Source organism: Schistocerca piceifrons, chromosome X, assembly GCF_021461385.2.
Source record: "Schistocerca piceifrons isolate TAMUIC-IGC-003096 chromosome X, iqSchPice1.1, whole genome shotgun sequence".
NCBI lineage: Eukaryota > Metazoa > Arthropoda > Insecta > Orthoptera > Acrididae > Schistocerca > Schistocerca piceifrons.
The window spans coordinates 505,128,912-505,152,584 of record NC_060149.1 but is presented as its reverse complement, the minus strand read 5'-3'; the positions used below and the strand labels follow the sequence as shown (position 1 = coordinate 505,152,584).

Sequence of the window (23,673 nt, the reverse complement as noted above, 5' to 3'; positions counted from 1 at the left end):
GGCAGTTGAGGTGTGATAGGGATTGGTTACGTGAATGGTCGTCAAACCAAGAATGTTGAGTTCACAGTACACTCACCATGAAGAGTTAAAAGGAAGGGCAATATTTGGTCACAAACAGTGTTTAAATAGACATTTTGACTCTTGTTCTCAGAAACATGCATAAGTGGGACCAAGTAGTGTTACGAAAAACACCCCCACAAAATTACAGAACCACCTCTGGCCTAAACTACACACTTAAACACTGCAGGTTAAATGTCTCAGTTGGGCTGGCGGTGTACTTGACCCTTTGCATCATTTCAACAGCGGAAAAATTGTGACTTGTAGAACCACACTGTTTGTCTCCAGTCAGCTACTGTTGAGTTTCTACATTGTTTGGTATCATTGTGGCTTTACATCTTAGTGTAAGCAGTTACCTTTTACGAGGTACCATTCTCCAAACATCCTTTCCATGCAGTTCCATTTTAAATATTTACTAAAAAACTGGTTGAAGTGAATCTTCATTCGCTAATTGCTAACAGCATCAATTACTGTCTGATTTGAAACTAATTGTCATTAATATGACATGATGCTCATTTGCAGTTCCTGTTAATTGGAATCTTTCTTTATGCCCACTGTTCTTGTGGCATGTTTCATAGTTGCAACTGGTAAACAATTTCCTGTTGACACATGGGACAGTCCATGTTGATACATCAACACGTCCAGCAACTTCATTTGCAATGTGGTCATGGGCCCATTCAGACATGATACATCCATATCAACCTGTTATACTTTGCTGATTCTGTACAACTGATTCGCTCATACACACTGTTTCACTGTCATGGTGGAGGGTCACATGATTGTCTGGTACCAGTTCTACACCATCTAGTGACCATTGTGCTCTTTTAAGAGAGTGATTACTATTTTGTCCATTGATGCTGTTTATTGTTACTAAAAGACCTGAGGATTCATTAAAAAAATTCTTAATAAAGAATAAGAGAGACTTAAAAAGATCGCGAAAATCAGTATAGAGGCTGGGAGACAATATACTTCTGGTGGAGGCAGCCGGACACATCAATTAAGTGAAATGTTAAAACCACACTTCATTTACTGAACTAGGCACTGATATTTTCCTGTCAAATAGATGTGATGGTAATCTTTATTTATCAAGAAATGATGCTGCGATATATAGTTCTGTTGAATTCTCCACTCTTTTCTTTAATCTGTGATGGATCTTGAGCACTCAGTTTATGGCTAATCAGTTGCTTCAGACAGAAAGTTCTTTGTTCATCATAACCTATATTTATACGTAATACATGTTGGTCCTTATGTAACCAAAACTGTCAGCTACATCATAAAATTGGTTGAAATTATTTGTTTCATTTTACTTACTATGATTGAAGTTTTTGGTTTTGATTTCCCTTCTAGGAATTATGCCTAATATTACTAACATTTATAGAAATTCAGGTATTTTTCTTGCAATTTTTTTTTTTTTGTAGCGTGTTCAGCAATTCTGTTTTCGTGTCAACCCTGTCCAATTGATATATTATAAACAAGACTTACATGTGAATGTAATTGACATTCAGTGAGGGACTGTGATTTTATTTTGCTGCACTGAATCTTAAATAAAATTGGTCTTCTGTGTAACCTTAAATTATACAAAAGATAATTTGAATTAAATTGCTTTTTAATTATGATGTGTAACTTTCGGTGATACTATAACAATGATGTCGGAAACCACCATTACAAAAGAAGCTGCCTCAACTGAAGGCGGGCACAGAGAACTGTGCCTGGTAACAACACTAAACATCAATGACACTAATGCACTATGGTGGGCAATCTACATGTCACAGGGAGTTGGCACTCATAATTATTAACAAACACACCAATGGTGTCTGTGTGTATGAAGTTACGCGGAAATCTGACTGTATCTTCTGGGTGCTTCATATTATTTTCTGGGCACAGTACAACCATATGATAGAAAAATTGGTGTACCTTCAATTAATACAGTTGTGTGCCTACATAGTCATGTCAGACAGACAGATCATTTGATGTTATTCTTGAAGATTCCTGAATGTAATGAGTATGCCATGAGGTTTTGGGATTGCAGCCAGATAACATCAACCTCTTGGCACTATATTTCAGCTAATAAACATCAGTTGCAGGAGTTGGACAGAAATATGGAAACACTGTGAGAAATGCATGCTTGAACATAAATGCTGATTCGGGTGAAGCCCACAGGTGCATTCTTGTATTTGACCACAAATGGGAACAGTGTAATGTCCTCAGTATGTTCAGAGTGTTACTTGTTGTCATAACTGTGTTCTGTGTAGTTGTGAGTGCATTATATCAGAGCTTAGTGCATTTGAACATTGTCAAATTATTGATGCTCATATATGGGTGCTTCTGTAATGAAAGCAGTTGAAGTGTTTGGTGTTCTAAGAGGCACCATATCGAAGATTTTTACCACATAGAGGGAATTGCATAAAAATTTCATCCGTTAAGTCACCACACAGACAAAAGTGTGTGGTGAGTGATCATGGTAGATAATCGTTAAAGTGGATTGTGACAAAAAATAAAAGGATGACAGCTGCAAAAATCACTGCACAACAGAATGACGCAATTGTAAACCTTTTAGCACGAAAACAACATGAAGGGAGATCTGTAAACAGGGAATTGCAGGAGGAGCTGGAATTCCAAAGCCACTCATCAATGATACAAATGCCCATAACAGGAAAATGTGGTGCCAAAGCTGTAAAACCCGGACTATGGAGCAATGTAAGAATGTAATTTAGTTGGATAAGTCTCGTTTCACACTGTTTCTAACTTCTGGTCAAGTTTATATCCCAAGAGTGAAACATTGAGTGGGTTTGGTGGTGATTTGGGCAGCCATATTGTGGTATTCCATTTACTCCATGGTTACTCTGCAAGGTCATATTAAAGCCAAGGTTATATGACAATTTTGGCTGATCAGATCTAACTCATGGTACAATGTTTGTTCCCTAATGGAGCTGCTGTGTTTGAAGGTGACACGGCCCCTGCTCACACAACTTGCATTGTCCAGGACTGGCGTGGTGAGCAGATGGATGAATTGTTGCATCTGCCCTGACTGCCACAGTTACCATCTCAATATTATTAAGCCTTTGTGGCCTGCTTTGGAGAGAAGGGTGCACGATTGCTATCCACCTCCATCATTATTACCTGAACTTGGCACTGTTTTGCAGGAAGAATGGTATAAGATTCACTGAAACCTGTACATGACCTGCACTGAACTATATTTCCATATTTTTGTCTACCCCCTTTATTACCAGCTGAGCTTTACATTGGAGAGTTCTGCTGCACATTCACAAGTTTATACCCAAAAACTGGTGTGGTGGCATTGTGACCATAATGTCAACAATACTTTAAACTCTAACCTTCATCTATGTTACAATAGTCTGCAGGAAGCAGAGAAGTAATAACAGGTTGAAGCTTTTGGAGGGAGTGGAAAAAACTTTGGTATCTGTCAATTGTAGGGTCAATGCCTAAAATAGGCAGATACCTGGGTTTAAATCCTGGAAATTGTGCAAATGACAAAGCTATACACGGTGAAGCAAAGTTCGTGCACTCGGGCTTCGCAGCGTGATTCCTCACATACCAGTGATAAAAAATGTTGCTCACAAAGTTTCGTCCGCCGAGTACATCTGCAGAAAAAGGACGTTAAAGAATGGCAATCTGGCAACCCTGTAACCCCGTGTATGGTAACTATCTCTGTCAGTACATCTGATGTACAGTTGGTGCAGTGGATAGAGTTTTGAGTTAACATGCAGGAGGTCGATGGTTCGATCCTGGGTTAAGGTATATGTTTTTTATTTGGTAAATGTAGTCCAGGTGGTACGGTATCTGGCATCTTAATCGTCAATGACGATTGCTGTTGGCCCTCAAGAAAACATCTGCACTTGCGTACTACAATCGTAGAAATGTAAGATTGGTCATCTTTGAAAGAAGCACATTCCACGTGGTGGTGTGAATTTATTCACACCACTTCATCTACTAGATGGGAAACTTGTATTCCTTGTACCCTTCTCCAATGGTCCCATAGATTAGTACCAATTATTATTCTTGCCTAATTCAGGTCCATTACATTTTGTAGTGCCTTAAGTTACCAGTAGGACTGGGAACGTGCTTTGTGAATCATGTCGAAACTTGGTTACTATTTGTGTGTTACCACCATGGTCCCACTAATTATACCTTTTAACATTGAGTCTGGTAACCGCATGCTGTTTAGTATGTATCTTAATGTATTGTTATTATTTCCTTCACTTTCTCAGACGTTAAGTCCGGTTAAAAATGGAGTGACGCGGACCTTGATCAAGCGTCACTTCCTTTTAACTGTACGGTATATGTTACATTGCATTTAGGAACTTTCGGGTAATTGAACATGTATCAATAATTACAGATTTCTGTAGTTGTATATATAAGTTTGGATGTAGCTGTATTGCATTGATGTACTGGTGGATATTGTGTGGTATGACTCCTGTAGTTGATAGTATAATTGGTATAATGTCAACTTTATCCTGATGCCATATGTCCTTGACTTCCTCAGCCAGTTGGATGTATTTTTCAATTTTTTCTCCTGTTTTCTTTTGTATATTTGTTGTATTGGGTATGGATATTTCGATTAGTTGTGTTAATTTCTTCTTTTTATTGGTGAGTATGATGTCAGGTTTGTTATGTGGCGTTGTTTTATCTGTTATAATGGTTCTGTTCCAGTATAATTTGTATTCATCATTCTCCAGTACATTTTGTGGTGTATACTTGTATGTAGGAACGTGTTATTATTATTATTATTATTATTATTATTATTATTATTATTATTATTATTATTATTATATCGATGCAATTGTGGAAAAATCACATCTGCTACTGTTAGGGAAACAGCGTAATTTGAAATCGAACATTTCACAATTAGCGGTGTCGGGATGAATCATGCAGAGCAATATTTGTCAAAGGTGTAATGCGTGTTAGGTGGAACAGCTCGCAGGACTGGCGGTGTGTTTATACTGTATGCGCTGTCCTCCTGACAGGGACTAGTTGCGAGCGAAGTAACATGCCCGTGACAGAATCCAATGCAGCGTAGGAAGGCAGCTGCGTGTCTCACAACACACGGTCGTTAACATTGTGCACAAGCATGGGCTGCACCCCTATCATTATGCTTTCACGCAACGCCTGCATCCTGCAGATCACCATCAGCAGATATAATTCTGTGAATGGTTCCAACAACAACAGGAAACCAACACTGACTTTGTGAACATCATAATATGGTTTAATGAAGCAGCATTCACTCGTGAGGGTGTCATCAGTCTGCACAATGCCCACCATTGGTGTGAGGCTAACCCGAAAGTCACCTGTGATCATGGATATCAAGTTCGCTTTGGTATCAACGTCTGGGCCGGAATATTGGGCGACAAGTGTTTGGGCCTTTACATGTTGCCTGACCGGTTGCCTGCATGAAGGTATCGTGTATTCCTATCAAACTATCTGCCTCACGCATTGGAAGATGTTCCACTACATGTTCGGCAGAGAATATCGTTCCAACATGATGGTGCACCTCCACGCTCTGGAATTAATGTGCGACAGTATTTGGACAGAACATTTCCAGGAAAATGACTGACATAGAGATCCAGTTGTATGGCCACTGTGTTCACCTGACCCAAATCCTCTGGATTTCTTCCTGTGGGGACACCTGCAGGAGCACGTGTACTCTACTCCGCCGAAGAATGTGGAAGAATTGGTGGTGCTTGTTCATCCTGCTCTTGTTGCTGTGGACACAACTTTGCTGCGAAGGGTCCAGAGCTGTAAGATCCGGCGGGTTGCGCAATGTTTGGACGTGCAGGGAGGTGGCTTTGAGCATCTGTTGTTCTGAGGACAACATATTCTGTTGTGAAGGTCATGCGATCATTAATATGGACATTATTATTGTCACTAGTTACTAATGTCTGACATCTGAGTGCTCATATTACGTGTAGTATAAATGACAGGAAGATGTTGTGTTATTGTACTGTGCTATCATCTTTAGCATCTCGAAATTGATATTGTTTTTGTAGTTATTCTGTCCTATGACAGGTCCTTTGTTTCAACTGTCTATTTCTAATTTGACTAAACAAATATTTGTTGTGTTCAGCATTGCAAAATGTTGTAAATTTAGGATACAGAATGAAACTAGCAAATAAAAATATGCGCCCTAACCCAGGATCGAACCCCCGATCTCCTGCAGGTGGTGACAGAGATGTTTACCATACATTTGATTACAGTGTTGCCAGATTGCCACTCTTTAATGTCCTTTTTATGCTGATGTACTCACTGTACAAAATTTTCAGAGAGATATTTTTTTATCGTTGGCACATGAGGAGTTGGGCTGCAATGCCCGAGTGCACGAATTTCGCTTCACCCTGTATTTTTTAAAATACGTGGTAGCTATAGAACTCATCATGAACCTAATGCAAACAAAATATCTATGTTGACAAAAGTTGTTCAGTAATATTGTTTAAAACATACTAGCAGATCATTTTAATTGTACCTGTTCTCCCTTGTTTTCTTTCGAAATTTGCACTGTTTCTTCTGTTACAGGCACTCATGACCTGGATTGCACATGATGAAGAAACGAGGAAGAAAGATGTCAGCAGACTACTAGGCCTTATTAAACTCCCTTTACTGTCGCCTGCTGTAAGTGATTTTGTGTTTTTTGTTTGTATTTTAAATCAGAAACAAAACTCGTGATCATCTGTTACAAATTCAAAAGTACAATTACTTGTTATGAAAAATTGTGTGTTTCATTTGTGTATGCATTTTGGCAGTACAACTGTACTGCATTTATATTACAATATTCTTCCAGTTGGAGCTATTTTACAGCTAAATTCGTCGTCATAACATGCTTTACACAGAGCACATAACTTGGAGTAATTGTATATTATTAATATAGTTATTTCGTGGTTAGCCATTGTACATATTGCAACATCAGATACTGCCTTAACAAGAGACTTATACTGGTAGAGATCAGAACCACAGTCCAGCCAGCCTGACAGTTTTATTAAATCGTGCAAGTGTAGTGTTTGGATTGTTTCTGTCACAGGTAACTGATAATTCCTTCCTGGTCCTTGTCAAAAATTACTTTTAATAACACCACTGTTCATGTGAGTGTGAAATCCTAACAAAAGAAATGAAGTTATCTCAAAACAAGTGTACATTCTTTAGCAAAAAGAACTCTTGTTTCTATTTAGGCAAGTCTTGGTTTTCATCTTGGTGGAATACAATAAATCTTAAGTTCTTGTTTGTAATAGTGCTTTCAGTGGTATTCATGGTCTGATCAAGATGCCATAAACACACTTTCTTCTATGTCTTCTCGGATTGAAGTTAAGTTTCTAGTATCAGAAACATTTTCAGTAGTTAGTGTGTTGCAGCTTGTAGATATGATAGGTAGTAATAAAGATTTACTGAAGGCTTCCATTCAGTCCCATGGATGACATAGTAGCAAGCATCCCTGGTGTAGAGAAACAACTGAAAGGTTTGAAAGCAAATAATTCACTAGGTCCGGATGGAATCCCATTTCAGTTTTACAAAGAATACTCTACTGCATTGGCCCCTTACCTAGCCTGCATTTACAATAAATCTCTCACCCAGGACAAAGTCCCAAGTGACTGGAAAAAAGTGCAGGTGACTGCAGTATATAAGAAGGATAAAAGAGTGGACCCACAAAATCACAGACCAATATCCCTAACTTCGGTTTGCTGCAGAATCCTTGAATATACACTTGGTTCAAATATAATAAACTTCTTTGAGGCTGAGAAGCTTAAGTCCACGAATCAGCATGGTTTTGGAAAGCATCGCTTTTGCGATACTCAGCTTGCCCTTTTCTTGAGTGATGTACTAAGAACTGTGGATGAAGGGCAAGAGGCAAATGCCATTTTTATTTATTTCCAGAAGGCATTTGACATGGTGCCCCATTGTAGGCTGTTAACAAAGGTACGAGCATATGGAATAAGTTCCCAGATACATGAATGGCTCAAAGAGTTCTTAAGTAATAGAACCCAGTACATGGTCCTCTATGGCAAATGTTCGTTAGCGACAAGTGTATCATTGGGAGTGCCCTGGGAAAGTGTGATAGGACTGCTGTTGTTCTCTTTTTCCAAATGACCTGGCGGACAAGGTGGGCAGCAATGTGTGGTTGTTTGCTGATGATGCTGTGGTGTGTGGTAACGTGTTGAAGTTGAATGATTGTAGGAAGATAAAAGACAATTTAAACAAAATTTCTAGTCAGTGTGATGATTGGCAGCTAGCTCTAAATGTGGAAAAATGTAAGTTAATGCAGATGGGTAAGAACAACAAACCTGTAACATTTGGATACAGCATTCTGGTGTCCTGCTTGACACAGTCAAGTTTTTTAAATATCTGGGCATAATGTGGCGATATGAAATGAAACGGGCTTGTGAGAACTGGTAGGGAAGGCGAATGGTCGATTTTGGTACCTGCTGTCATGCACCTTATGGTAACGTGTGAGGTATATATGAAGGGTCTTACGCCGTAATGAACTAAGTGATATTTTTTTTAAAAAAATTAGTTCTTCACAGGAATTTTAAAATTATGACAATTTGGATGTATTTGGTTCAGAGTGACAAAAATAACATTGGGGAAATTTCCCACAAATTTGCTTAACCTGGTCACTTGTATCTTCCGAATGACAGTGATCTTAGGGATATAGAGAGGAAACTACAGCATTATCCAGAAATATTTTCCACTCAACGACTTTATTGTATTTTTGAGAATGCTAGAGTAAAGAAAGGTAAATTTGAAGTTGTAAAAATGGATTGTAGTGACTTCAAAAGTACTGTGGTACTGGAAAAAGCAATGACTAACAGAAAAATAAATCTTTCTGGAGAAAAGATTGAGTTGCTTAGGATTAAGGAAATGAGATTTTCAAAAGAGAAGCCAGGGATAATAGAGTACAAATACAACCACAATGACATGGAAGTGAATTTCAGTAAACGATTGACCGCTCACCACTGTTCTCTCAGTCAAATTGCACTGCCTACACTGCATCCATCACAGTGCACACTATGTTCTGAGCCTTTTAGTATATGTACCCCCAATATACCATGAATTCTATAAGGGTCTCAAAATGGCTGAAATAACAGAAATTATCAATGGCAGTAATGAAGAAGAGCAGTAATACAGTACCCATATGGGTAACAGGGAAGCATAAGCATTGCCTTAATTATATTCCAAGGTACTTTCCTAATTACAGAAACTGTTTAATAATGCTGTACTACAGAAATAATTAAATTATTTCTGCGTGTTTCAGTTGCCAAATAGATCTATGTATGGGTATAATACAAAAAGAAAAAAAAAAACTTTACTTCATATTTTGTATCTGAAGTGCATTAATGTGGTGCGTAAACAAAATAACCTGATGGACATTGATTTTTACGTTGTTTCTCTGCAGCATTAAGTTTCCTACTGTAATTAAATAATGTGCTGCAGGGCTCAAAATGTTTGTAAAAATTTCTCACACCCATTATGCACCATACCACATCTATAACCATAAATATATTTGAATAAATAAGTTGCTGCAAACTCATAACTTCAGTTCTTTATTTCTCAAAACTAACTGTCACTTAGTTCATTCTGGCAAAAGACCACTGCTATGTAGATATAGGTAGATGTTTATTTGTTGTTTTGAGGTTCATGTTTGCAGTTTTGCAGTCCTGTTACACACTGAAATTTCTTCACCACAGTACCGTAGCATGCCACCAGAGGAGCCAAAACAAAATAGTGCATCATACTGATAAAGTGGAGTATCCTGTAGTAACACATTTCTTGCAAAAAGGAGAACATTACTGCAGCAAATCAGGTCAAGTTAGTGAAAGTATATGACAACAATGATCCATTATGTAACACAGTAGTTATGTGGCACAGACTCCTCCATGCACTGCAACAAATCTAAGTGATGTACAGTAAAGTGGTAGAGCATCTCTCTGTGAAGAAATGGGAATCGGAACAAATTGAAGGCCCACGTGCTAGACGACTGGCATTTCACAGTCAAGGTGATGGTGGAAAATCAGCCATGGCTAGTTCGCATTGTCTTGAATGTTATTTTGAACATAGCAAAGATCACTGCTTGCTGGGTTCTGTGACAGTTTACACTCATTCAAGAAGCTATGGAACTGCAGTGGCAGCAGGAGAAGTTATACCAATCCACAAGACTTCTTTAGCTGCCTGTCACCATGGGCGAGTGCTGGGTGTATCACTATGAACTCAGACAATGAAACAGAACAAGCATTGGAAACATGTTGATTCACTACTGTGGAGAAAAGTCAAAGTGATGCTGAGTGCAGTATGGCAGGGTTGGGGAGAGTTCATTAGATGGTGACAACTGGTGAAATTGTTGTGCTAATGAAATTAATTCACACACAACTGAGATTCTTGAATAAATTATCCCTCACGTAGGCAATGCTGATTTCTTTGCCTAACTTGCAGTAGAGGTTTGTGTCCTGTAATTTTTTACTTATAGTGACAATATCTTGCAAGGAATAAGGTAACCGTAAAACCATTACACAATGCAATAACAAGATACAATTGTCATTGAAAAACATGTACTAAGGGTATGTTATGAAGTTGCTCAGATTACAGCATTGGACTACCAGAACCATGTTCAGTATTTTATGTTAGAATCTAGCTGTGGGCAAAGGGTGCCCTGAAATGAAATGAAACTATACAAATGAGACTTGTACTAAATATAGCACTGAAAAGAGAGGGGGGGGGGGGGGGGGACTGTGGGTCTTCTAGATGAGGCTGTCTGGCATCTGGTATATAATGTGCATGTGCTTAAACTGAATGAAATTATGGAGTATGCCAGAACGGCTCACCTCATAGAAGCTGTTCCCATGTCAACACATTGGCAACAGTCGCGATTAGGCAAAGACAGCCACATAACTAAGTATTGTGAAAAAGTCAGAGGGAACAGTGGGATGCTGGCACTTTCATAGACTCTAATTTCGGATTTTAGTTTAGTGAAGGGACCAACTGCTCTGGCAATTTACAATTAATATATTTAATTGGCCAATTAATTTTGATTTGTAGCTATAACTTTTCAAAGGGAGGGTAGCTGCTGCTCTTTTGTGGCTGTTTTAGAAATGTGTAAAAGTACTGCAACTGCTCCGTACAACTCTCTTACTCAGAAACCATCCATTTAAACTTGCCCAACACATGCATACTTACATAGGTTAATACTACTATGTTGCACAAACCAATAAACAAACACTCGCACAGCATGACCAGCAAAAATCCTCCACTGAACACCAGTGTTCATCATAGCACATGACATAAAATAACATTACAAAAAAGGTAATTATGGGTTCTGATAGCCTTTCATTCAAGTGATTTAATTGGTTTTTAACAACTGAAAACAGTGTATCTACTATGTTTACAAGCCTATCATAATTGTAGCTCAAATGAAACACATACATGAACTGAGATATTTATACCGTTATGTCTGAGTCCTGTACTGTACATAACACTGAGGAACAACAAAGTCAGTGATGGACAACTGTTGGTCTGCTAGGTAAGGCTATCAACTGGCAGCAAATGTAGGTCCATGTGCAGCTGTTGACAAAAGGACTGATGATACAAACTGATCTTGACATCCTCAACGTAGATAAACAGGCAGACAAGGTGAGGAGCCATCAGTTGGGTGTGCCAACTACCTACTACATGGACCTTCATACTGCAGTTGGTGTTGGTATTTCTATTTGAGTTAGGGGCATGGCTCATTACTGGCTGGTAGTCTTTGAAGGAGCCATGTGGCCTTCCAGGAGAAGGCAACGCCCAGCAGGGCAGTGTGGACAAGGTGCGGTGAAAACCAGACGTCTGCCATCCCTTGTGTGGCCTCACAAGCAAGCACTGCTGCTCTCAGTCTATTAACACCCTAGTGTCAATGAGGACAGCTACATTTTTCCCATGACACTGCATATTTATATAAGCAGTGCAGTATAAAGTTTCATGCATATTGCCCTCTTCAGCCAGTAGATCTACTAAGGAGGGTTCAGTCTTGGTGTCTAGTTGTCCCCTGGGAGGTAAAATCTCAAACCTGTTGACTTGTAAAGTCTGCACAGGGAGCTTTAAGAGGTGTAACATGAATTTGGTGTTTCCCAGTGTAGGGGAGGTGATCCGGTGTAAGGAGAAGTGAAAAGGGGAGACTATCTGCGGGATTGCTTCTCTTCTCACTATTTATTGGGTTCTCCGTTCAATGTTTCCTACATTGCCCATGGCCTGTGAGTGTAATTCATACGAAGTGGTGGTTCAGCTTTCTGAACTCTGTTCTCTTGCATCTTGCCTTCTCTGGGACAAGCCAGAAGACACAATTTATTCAGAACCTGGTCTGTACAAGAACAGATGGATATAACTTTTACAATGACTAAGCCATTATTGTACACTGAACAAGTTGAAGATTAATTTGGAGAAATAGGCACATTGGAAAAAATGAAAAATGGATCACTATTGATTAAAGCCACGTCTGGTGCACAAACTCGAGCACTTTAGGCATATGAAAGACTACATGAAATACCAGAGACTGTTATTCCGCATAAAACTTTGCACATGATACAAAGAGTGATCTTTCACAGAGGCCTTACAGTCCAGACAGCCGAGAAACTATAAGCTAATCTAACATGGTGAGGTATACGTTATGTCCAACAGGTACAAAAAGGTCCTTTAGATAACAGAGCAGGCACCATCATCTTAGCTTTTGAAGGAACTTTGTTGATGGTGTGCGGGTGTGACATGACACCTTACGCCCCAGTGCCCATTAGACATTATCGATGGTTGTGTTTTGTACGTGTGCCATTCTGCTGCACGGCAGACCCAAAATGTGGAAACTGTGTAAGATCACTTTGCGAAAATTGTCCTTGCAAACAGTTGCCTTTCTGTGTAAAGTGCATGGGACACAATCCCCCCATTCAGCAGTTTGCCCAGTAGTTAAAAAAGAAAAAAAAATACAAGAATGTAAAATGATGGACTGTCAATTGTATCCTGAGGCAAGGAGAAAAATATGTTCCAGTTGACATGATGACCATTTATGCCAGTGTCTTAGGTATCACCCCACCTAGTTAGTATTTCAAAACCAAATCTGCCAAGAACATACAACCAAAATGAAAAAAAATTATGTGTAAGAAAGATCTTCAGCTGTCAAGACTTCCAATCTTACAGAGCCATCAGCAATCTTCCATCGGATACAGCAGGAGATACTTCATATCCCTCTGACAGCATAATAGCAGCAGCGCTGTCTACTGCTTCGTCTTCCCAAAACATTACATGTGTTGTCAGATATTAATCAGTGGTCAAAAGAAACTGGGCCATAAATTTGAAGAAATGTCTGAACGTCGTCTTACCCGAACCTGTGACCAGAAACATTACATGAAGGAAAACAACAAAAATAGAAAAAGATGGTAAAAGGTAGGATACAAACAAAGCAAAGAACTAATTTGGTGGTTCCAATAGAATGGAACTCTCCTTGACAGCAGAAGATGCCAGCTGAACAGGAGGACTTCTGTGGTGTGGTTAACACTTATGACAACTCGAGACTTCCTGTATGAACAAACTCAATAAGCTCCTTTTTCTTGGTAACAGTTCCTGAGGTGTAAATTGAACTGTTTTGTTAACATTTTATAAATCACTCATTTTTTCCCCATTTGGACTATGGAAGCATTGTCCATGTGTCATTAGCACTGTCTATCCTAGAAATAGTAGACCCTGTGCACCACAGTGGAGTGAGATTGGCAACTAGAGCTTACCAACTGAGCCCAGTCAATAGTGTTCTTACGGCAGTGCAAGTACCACCACTGCAAATAGGACACCGGCAACGTTTGTTTAACTACCTAATCACGCTCAACCAAATGCCAAACCACGAATGTCATCCCATTTTATGCCACAATCCAGCAGCCTGCTTACTCATGAACTGCTTTAGAACACGATGGCTGGAAGCAGTACAACTGGAAGACCTCCGACAAGCTTCATTGTCCTCCGATTACTTGTATGCCATACTCTCTCTTGTGAACACCTCCAGGGCATGTTCCCCAACTGACCCCAAAGACCATACAATTCCTGATTTTTATCACAGTGCATTTTATTCAGTCATCCAAGATTATCCACATTTTAATCTCCTTTACACAGATGGCTCTAAAGGTAATGAATGAGTTGCCTATGCATACATACACAAATGGAATTGAGAATGATGTTCTCAACCCAAAGAATGCAGTATGTATACTGCAGAGTTAATTGCCATCCATAGTGCATTATAATTCATAATGACTTTCCCACGATAGAATTGCCATGAATCCTTGAGTGCTCTGCAAACAATAAAAAAAGTGCAATCCAAAAGATGCATTGGTCTCTGCCACCCATGACTAACTGTCCAACTGTATGCCCTCAGCAGTACAGGGATATCCACCTTTTTTTCCTCTGGATACCAAGTTACATTGGCATTTCAGGTAATGAGCTGGCTGACAACCTAGCCAAAGAAAGAATGGGGATGTAAACACTCAAATTATATATCCCAAGTGCTGACTTACCATATTTACCCGAGTATAAGACGGCCTTGAATAGAATACGACCCCCCATTTTTTAAGAGCCTCCGTGAGAAAAATTTATTTTTAACATATTCTGATTAATCTAAATTACAATTTTTACATAAAGTATCTGCCAAAATGTTAACATTATACCAATTTTAAACTTACGCCATTTATTGTCTTACATTTTGATAGTACTAGGAGAAATAAAATAAATAAAAGGAAATGGTTTACATTAACTTCCGGACCATTCTCTTTTCTGCCTTTTCTGCGTACTAACACAGTAGTCTGCATTAAAAAAAAAAAATACCACAGCTGTGAAATTTGTCTCTTCATTGTCACAATATTTGGCCTTTTCTTCTGTATATGTTACTATTTCTGAGGATGTCTTCGTGGTGGGACGTTTTTAATGCGTGTCAGATTTCACTTCTGTACCGGTGTGAAAATGTTCAAATGTTCCTTGCTTCCAAACACATCACCTGCCCACTGCTCTCTCATTGATTGTGTAGAACCACATACATCCTTTCATTCCTATCATATGCCATGGCAAGCGTCTACAGCATTTGAGCAAGAAGCACGTAACTATGCCACTGGCCCCTGTCTAGTCTTTTATCACCTCCTGCGGAAATGAATACTGTTCTTAAGTATTGGTCCAGTTTTAAAGTCAGTTCAATTCTGACGTGAAATGGATTCAGGCAAACTGCAGTTTAAAACTGGTAGATGTTCATATAAAGCCAAAGCACATGGTATAGATTCCCACGGATGGCAACACGATGAAATCTGGTGCTCTCTCAGTGCTCCCCTCTCCGCAGTCGTTACAGCCCTCAGCCAAACTGGAGTCATTGCTCCTCTTCCAACCCTTCCATAGGCTGAGCCAGAGAAGCTATGAAAATCAGACTGCAGTGTCTCCTAGCGTGCAGGTCATATGTAACAACACCAACTAATACACAAACAAAAGAGTGCAGTTATGATCCACTCTCATTCTCTAACTTTAGCTTGTCCCGCGATCTAGTGACGTCTGTGGGTACTACCTCCATGACGAATATTGCTGCTGTAATTCATTCTTGCGATGGCAGCTACAGTCAGTTTAATGCAATTTATTTTATTTGTCAAACACTTCGTTCTGGATTAATTTTCCTTCTTATTTCAACTTCCAAAATTGTACTAACCACCCCTTGTACTAAATGCTTTCTCTGAGAATTACTTTGAACAATTAGTTCATGAACCCACACGAATTGTAAATGATTGCAAAAACACACTTGACCTCCTAGCCACAAATAATCCTGATCTAATAGAGCGCTTCATTACGGATACAGGGATTAGTGAACACAAGGTCATTGTAGTAAGACTTAAAACTATATCAACCAAAACCACTAAAAGTAACGCAAAATATGTCTTTTTAAAACAGCAGATAAAAATTCGCTTGATGCCTTCCTAAGTGTGAGTCTCCATTCCTTCCTAGCTAATTATGTAAGTGTAGACCAGATATGGCTCAAATTCAAAGATACAGTATCAACAGCAATAGATAGATTCATACCACATAAGTTAATAAGAGACAGGACTAATCCAACGTGGTACACAAAACATGTCGGAGCACTGTTGAAAAACCAATGAAAAAAGCATGCGAAATTCAAAAGAACCCAAAATCCCCAAGACTGGCTAAGTTTCAAGGAATATCGAAATTTAGTGTGGACATCAATGCGAGATGCTTTTAATAGTTTCCACAATGAAACATTGTCTCAAAATATGGTAGAAAACACAAAGAGATTGTGGTCGTATGTAAAGTACACCAGTAGCAAAAAACAGTCAATACAGTCACTGCGCGATGGAGATGGAAATGTTACGGATGATGGTGTCACTAAAACAGAATTACTAAATATAGTTTTCCGTAATTCCTTCACGAAAGAAGACGAAGTAAATATTCCAGAATTCGAAACCAGAACAGCTGTTAGCATGAGTGACATAAAAGTAGATATCTTAGGTGTTGCGAAACAACTCAAATCACTTAAGAAAGGCAAGTCTTCTGGTCCAGATGGTATACCAATCAGATTTCTTTCAGAGTATGCAGACACAATAGCACCTTTCTTAGCAATCATATACAACCGCTTACCTGACGAAAGGTCTGTTCCCCAAAGACTGGAAAGTAGCACAGGTCACACCAATATTCAAGAAAGGAGATAGGAGTAACCCATTGAATTACAGACTCATATCACTGACCTCAATTTGCAGTATGATTTTGGAGCATATATAGTACTTGAACATTATGAATCACCGTCAAGAAAATGACTTATTGATACATAACTAACACGTATTCAGAAAATATCGTTCTTGTGCAATACACAGCTAGCTCTTTATTCCATTGAAGTAATGAGTGCTGTTGACAAGGGATCTCAGATCGATTCCATATTCCTAGATTTCCAGAAGGCTTTTGATACCTTTCCTCGCAAGGCACTATTAATCAAATTGCGCGCATATGGAGTATCGTCTCAGTTGTGTGACTGGATTTGTGATTTCCTCTCAGATAGGTCACAGTTCGTAGTGATAGATGGTAAATCATCGAGTAGAACAGAAGAGATGTCTGGCGCTCCGCAAGGTAGTGTCATAGACCCTCTGCTGTTCCAGATTTACATAAATGATCTAGGTGATAATCTGGGAAGCCCCCTTAGATTGTTTACAGGTGATGCTGTAATTTACCGTCTAGTAAAATCGTCAGGCAGTCAATTCCAATTAGAAAATGATCTAGATAGAATTTCTGTATGGTGTGAAAAGTGGCAATTGGCACTAAACAAAGAAAAGTGTGATGTCATCCACATGGGTACTAGAAGAAATCCGATAAATTTGTGGTATACGATAAATGGCACAAATGTAAGGGCTGTCAGTACGACTAAATACCTAGGAATTACAATTACGAGCAATTTAAATTGGAAAGACCACGTAGATAATATTGTGGGGTAGATGAAACAAAGACTGTGCTTTCATGGCAGAACACTTAGAAGATGCGACAAACCCACCAAAGGAACAGCCTACATTAGACTTGTCCGTCCTCTACTGGAATATTGCTGCACGGTATGGGATCCTTAATAGGTACAATTGATGGATGACATCGGAAAATTACAAAGAAAGGCAGCTCGTTTTGTGTTATTGCGCAATAGGGGTGAGAGTGTAACTGATATGATACGCGAGTTGGGGTGGCAGTCACTGAAACAAAGGCGGTATTCTTTGTGGTGAGATCTGTTTATGAAATTTCGATCACCAACTTTCTCTTCCGAATGCGAAAATATTTTGTTGACAGCCACCTGCGTAGGGAGGAATGATCATCATAATAAAATAAAAGAAATTAGAGCTCGAACAGAAGATTTAGGTGGTCCTTTTTCCCATGTGCCATTTGAGAGTGGAATGGTAGAGTAGTAGTATGAAAATGGTTCGATGGAACCTCTGCCAGGCACTTAAGTGTGAATTGCGGAGTAACCATGTAGATGTAAATGAACTGAATGTCATCATCATGTTCTAAACTGATTAAAAGCTGATAATGTTTTTGGCTAATATTCTAATACATGAACACCGACTGAATTTCTCATTTGCAGTCTACCTATTAAATCCTTGCAGTCTCTCATAACCAAAGGAAATATTGGTCTTGGTTCTGAATCAACTAATGTTTTTTGAAGGGCAAAATTTCCATTTTTGAATCTTATCTTTACTTAAAAAACGGCACTAATGTTTGTATGCAGTATCCAAACATGTATGAGAATGTTTATTGCAAACCTGTTCATACACAACAAAAAATGATGGAATTTAATGCTATTTCCTCCTTTGTTTTACAAAACTGACAAATTTTAATCAGAGCAATAGACTATTGTTGTGGCCAGTTCATAGTTTCTCGTGTATCTCTTGCACTAGTGCCGCGCATGTGAGTGTCACATGACTATTTGACCAATGTCAACACTGTATCAAGCACTTCAGTGTATTGGGAAATCTCAAGGCTGTTGGAATGCAAGTATCATTTGCCGGGCCCTTCCCTTGCGAATTCTTCAAAATAAATTTGCATGTGACGTAATAGCTAAAGCTTCATTTCTAAATATAGGACACTACTATATACTCTACTAAACAATGTAAAAATGTTGACCTCAGCAGCAGTAGTTTAATCTGTGAATACAAAACAACCATGTATTTTTCAAATGATGAATTTGGGGAAAAAACTTACCTTAAAATCTGGTAAATATGGTAAGTACGTACACACACACACACACACACACACACACACACACACACACACACACACACACACATTGGATGCCACAACATGAAGAAACGGGGGACAAATGACAAGATTGTACACAACCCAATATTGACCATCAAACACACCACCCAAGTCTGGCAGATTCCATTATGAAGAAGTAATCACAGAATTGAACATGTCAAATGAACTAACAACTTTTTGCTTTGATGGGAAGAACCCTTGTGGTGCGACTCCAGAGAGACGTTAAGGGTTTGCCATACCCTCGAAAACTGTACGACTAACAAAGACCCGAGATGTCAAATGGACTTAAGACACCACCTATCAGAGATTCTAGCTGAAGATGAAACAGCTATAAGCCAATGTGCTACACTTCCTTTGAAGGAGTGGATATTACAAGAAGACTGAAAGACAACACTATGACATGTCACATAGTTGGCAGAGGTGGGAAGGTGGGCCTCTTGCAATTGGTTTAGCCCCTACATGCCACAAAATTTGTTCTTTGTACCTAACGTGCAACTGATGAAATCTCTCTCTGTCTCTGACACTAAGATGCTAGCTACATATATTGGGTTGCTATTTTAACTTTTACACAGTGATCTTAGTTTCATATTTTAACAATTGAATTTTAGTAAGCTAGTTACACATTATGTACTTAATGCAAAATGTATTAAACAAAGAGAGAGATAAAAATAAAGGCTTGTACCTATATCTTCCGATGCCAAGAGAGGACAAGGAACTATTAAACACTGAGTTGAAACCCCTTATATTTACAATCATCATCATCATCATCATCATCATCATCATCATCATCCCTGTTTTCCCTCCAGAAGTGGACTGTTAATTTATAGTCCTCTATGTTTAACATGAATTCCTGTATTTACATGGTGCTCAGACAGACATAATACATGAACTTCTTTTGATACACTAGATCATGCAAACAGGTATGAAGTTTGTTACTTTTGTTTCCTCTTAATGTTTTGCTGCACAATGGTAAGATTATATGAACAAGTTTCTTTCATGGTGACACTTTATGCATCTGGACCTCTTTAAATGCAGTCTATCTGAATGAGACATTTAACTTAAAAGACTTACCTCCCACAATTGTAATCACGGGAATTGTACTATTGGTTATGATGCCTCCCCCTATATTTTCAGTTATCAGTTCAATTTATCCATCTTTGCTCTTTATGGGCACCCATCAAACAGTTAAGGATGTAGTTAGTGTAACACTCTTCAGCAGTGTGCGCCGTATCACTAGATGCTCTCTCTCTGGTGTTGAGGCACAAATTGTGCAACTTTTGTAAATGACTATGAATTTTATCTGTGACAAGAATGCAGCAGCTGATTTACTTGTTAATCTGTCTGCCATTTTAATTGATAATGGGATGAATATGGTATATAGTTGTAGTGTTGGATGTTTTGTCTGAGCTCGCACTTCAATTTTTGGGTAACAGATTTCAACATAACAAAAATTTTTCCATGTTTTTGCTGCTTTTTATTGACACTTTGTTAATTTGTCATATGTTTATCACTAGAAGCTCATTTTGGCACTTTTTTCTATTGTCAAGGGAGCGTATATGTAAGTGGTTACTGGTTTTACATTTCGGATGTTACAACATGTATTACAAAGTGCAACCTGGGATGTCTTTTTTTATTATGTTTCAGTGCTATTGTTCATGTTTTTAATAGCATTTATATAGCACTTATGTATGTTTGACAGTTTTCTCAAGTGCTGTGTAAATGCTGTTATAAACATGTATGACAGCCTTGAAAAATAAGATACCCCAGGAAGCAATATGTAATATATGTCATTACATCTGAGACATAAAACAAATAACTGTTAACATATATCCTCACTTGGCAATGGCAGAAATGTCAAAATGAGATTTTTGCGATGGACATATAATGAATTAATAAAGTGTCAACAAAAAACAGCAAAAACTTGGAAGAATTTATGTAATATGTTGTCCTTTAAACTAATAAATGATGGAAGCCCATCAGAAAGAGAGAGAGATTTTAATGTCGTCTCTGAGTTGAAGGCTTACATTTTATTTTTCAATGATAATATAGCCACAAATTCCTACCTAATTATTTTAGCTATTATTTTACTCACATCTGAACAATGTCATGTTAGTGCTAGTTAAGCACTGTATGTCTGTTGGTGAATGTGACCAAGACTGACGGAGAGTATGTGCTAAATTACTGCATGGGATTTTTAACTTCGAAATGTAAATTTTGTGTGTTGTGGTTCCCTTGATTTCAAAATATTTTAGTGAAAAACTAAGTTTTGAAACTTCTAGTTTGCATAAACTGTCACATATTTCGTGCATTTATGAATATTATATCTTGTAGCCACACAGTCTGCCCATGTGCTGCACTTAGTTTCCTAACACAGGGCACCTGTGTAATAAAGTTAGATCTCGCAAGCTGATCTTTTCACATTGTTTACAAATAAATCTACACGTACTAATATTGTAAAATAATTTTGAAATGTTTTGTTTACGGTGCTCTGATGTGAAATTCATATTTAAATATAATAATACTTTTTCCCTTTTTATGTGTATTCTGTGCCCCAAAAAGTATCCTTAGTGCAATGAGAATATTAACTTGGACAGTTGTTGTGAGAATGTTGTTTGATATTATAAACTACATGATACATTTAAAAAATGGTTATTGTGATTGATAAAAATGTAGTCCCATACAAAACATATATTGTACAAGAAATATTCCAAACTTTGTTTCAGTTCATAGTTGATTGTATTGAAGGTAACATAATATTTAAGGAAGACAGTGTCTGTAGAGAGTTGGTGATGGAAGCTTTGAAGTACCATCTTTTACCAGAACGACGACCCCGTCTGCAGTCAGTAAGAACTCGCCCAAGGAAATCTACCGTGGGATCCTTATATGCTGTTGGAGGGCTGGATGGAACGCTTGGTTTGTATTTGTTTAACTTTCATAATTACAACTTAGAAGGGGAAGGCCTCACACATGCCTTACTCATTTGGCTCACATTTGATAGTTTCGTTGTGTACCACGTAAAATGAAAATTCCGACATTTTGGCTCACTACCCTCTGGTTTTTGTGAAAACTGTATATGTAGTTCACAGCATGCAATCAACTCAAAACTGATGGGATTGATGGATAATTGAAAGTGAAACTTTTTAATCATCATGTATGGGGGTCTGTGAAAGAATATTTTCAGGAACATTGGGAGAAGAAACATCAACAACTGCCACTTATGTACCCATAAGGTTAAGGCCCTGCAATGAAAGCTTTGTTGGCCAAGTGACCAAGGTGGCTGGCTGTGGAGTGGAGAACCTGTTCTGATTCCTATAAGCAATTTGCCGCTCCCCACATATTTTTCTCTGTATCAAAAGTTGTGCGTGTAGCGGGTTGAATAAGGTAAATAAATCAATAAGGAATAAAAACAAGGCAAGTAAATAAATTTCTCAATTTGGAATAATGAAGAAATAAAATTTTAATCCCGGCCATTTTAAAATTGCTCTTTTCTTCACTCTGTTACATATTGTTACATTCCTTCAAATAACTAGATGAATGGTACTTGTTGTATAAACATTTGAAGTAAATATGTTCATGGCACGAAAAACATTGAAGGAAATAAATATTCATGCAGCTACATTGTTACTTTCCAATATATGGTGAAAAACAGATTTGGGTTTAAAAATACTTTTTTGTCCGGAATTAATTTTTATGCATACCATGTGTTTGAGAACATCCCTGTAAAAATCAATACTGGAATTTGATCATGAATGATTCTGTGGATTGTTATTATGTCAGCGTAGTTATGCATTCCCCACTGGATTTCCAGAAGCAAATTGCAGTAGTGTTGTGTTGAAATAAAGCTTTTAACTTGAGGCTAAAAGTAAACATAATGTGGGTGGGATGTAAGTGTGCAGTTCGGCAGTCTTTCTTTTACTGTACAAACTATGGACCCTTTTCATCTACAAAAAAGGTATCGTACATTACAGTATTAGTTCATCAACCTCAGAAATCCAATTTGAGACAGAACTTGTTATCAGTAATATATGGTTTTGAAACACTCTCGAGGTATGTTTTCTGATCAGAATTTTTCAATTTCCTAGATTTGGAGCTCATGACGTAAACATTTTTCAATGAATCAGTTGAACCAAATTTGTCTGTAGTTTCTTGTAATGACAGGAAAACTTCAGGCAACCACTATCCATATGCTGTGTTGGAATATTGTAGTGTATATGGATACATGATTTTATGTATACAGCCAGCTGCGACAATGTTTCATTTTCCTCCCTTATCCGGGTAATTTGCAATGAATGTTCATAAGGTACTTGTATCTTGTTTTGTTAGTGTTGCTCATGTAGCCACAATTAAAACCAATTATAAGTGATGCTATTTGCCTGTCGTGAAAGGTGATGCCAATTTTTGTAGAGCTGTGTACTTAAAATTTCAGATTCACTAGTATTGACACCTTCTACTTCATCATCTTGTCTTTGGCTTTGTGATACAGTTTAACACCATAAAAAGTAATTTCATTCCACTCAGTGATAGGTGCTCCTATCAATTTGGAATGCCAAAAACTTGTATTGCTTGCTTCACGTAATGCGTGGATAATACATCCGTTGTGCAATTCTTGCATAAATAAAACACAGTGTTGTTCGCTTCCCGCTTGTGGCTTGCTCACAAGTATTTATTTTACAACTAGTTGAAGTCTGTGCATCCTCCATTATTAAAACTCTGCAAGTAGAAAGTGACAGTAAACATAATTACATAAACATAACTGTGATGTGCTACAAATTACATACCACACAAGGCTTAGATTACTTACGGAAGATCGGTGTATTGTTTCACAAAACAAATTTTATTTTT

General features: G+C 38.1%; 1 protein-coding gene across 3 annotated transcripts in view; it reads left to right on the top strand.

Annotated features, from left to right (window-relative positions):
- Positions 1–23,673, top strand: part of LOC124721879 (kelch-like protein 5) — a 325,469-nt gene that overhangs the window by 255,087 nt on the left and 46,709 nt on the right. For all 3 annotated transcript variants that reach the window (XM_047247027.1, XM_047247029.1, XM_047247028.1), the window contains 2 exons: positions 6,586–6,681; positions 21,555–21,744. In XM_047247027.1, the coding sequence (XP_047102983.1) occupies positions 6,586–6,681; positions 21,555–21,744 (286 nt within the window). The remainder of the gene's footprint in view (positions 1–6,585; positions 6,682–21,554; positions 21,745–23,673) is intronic.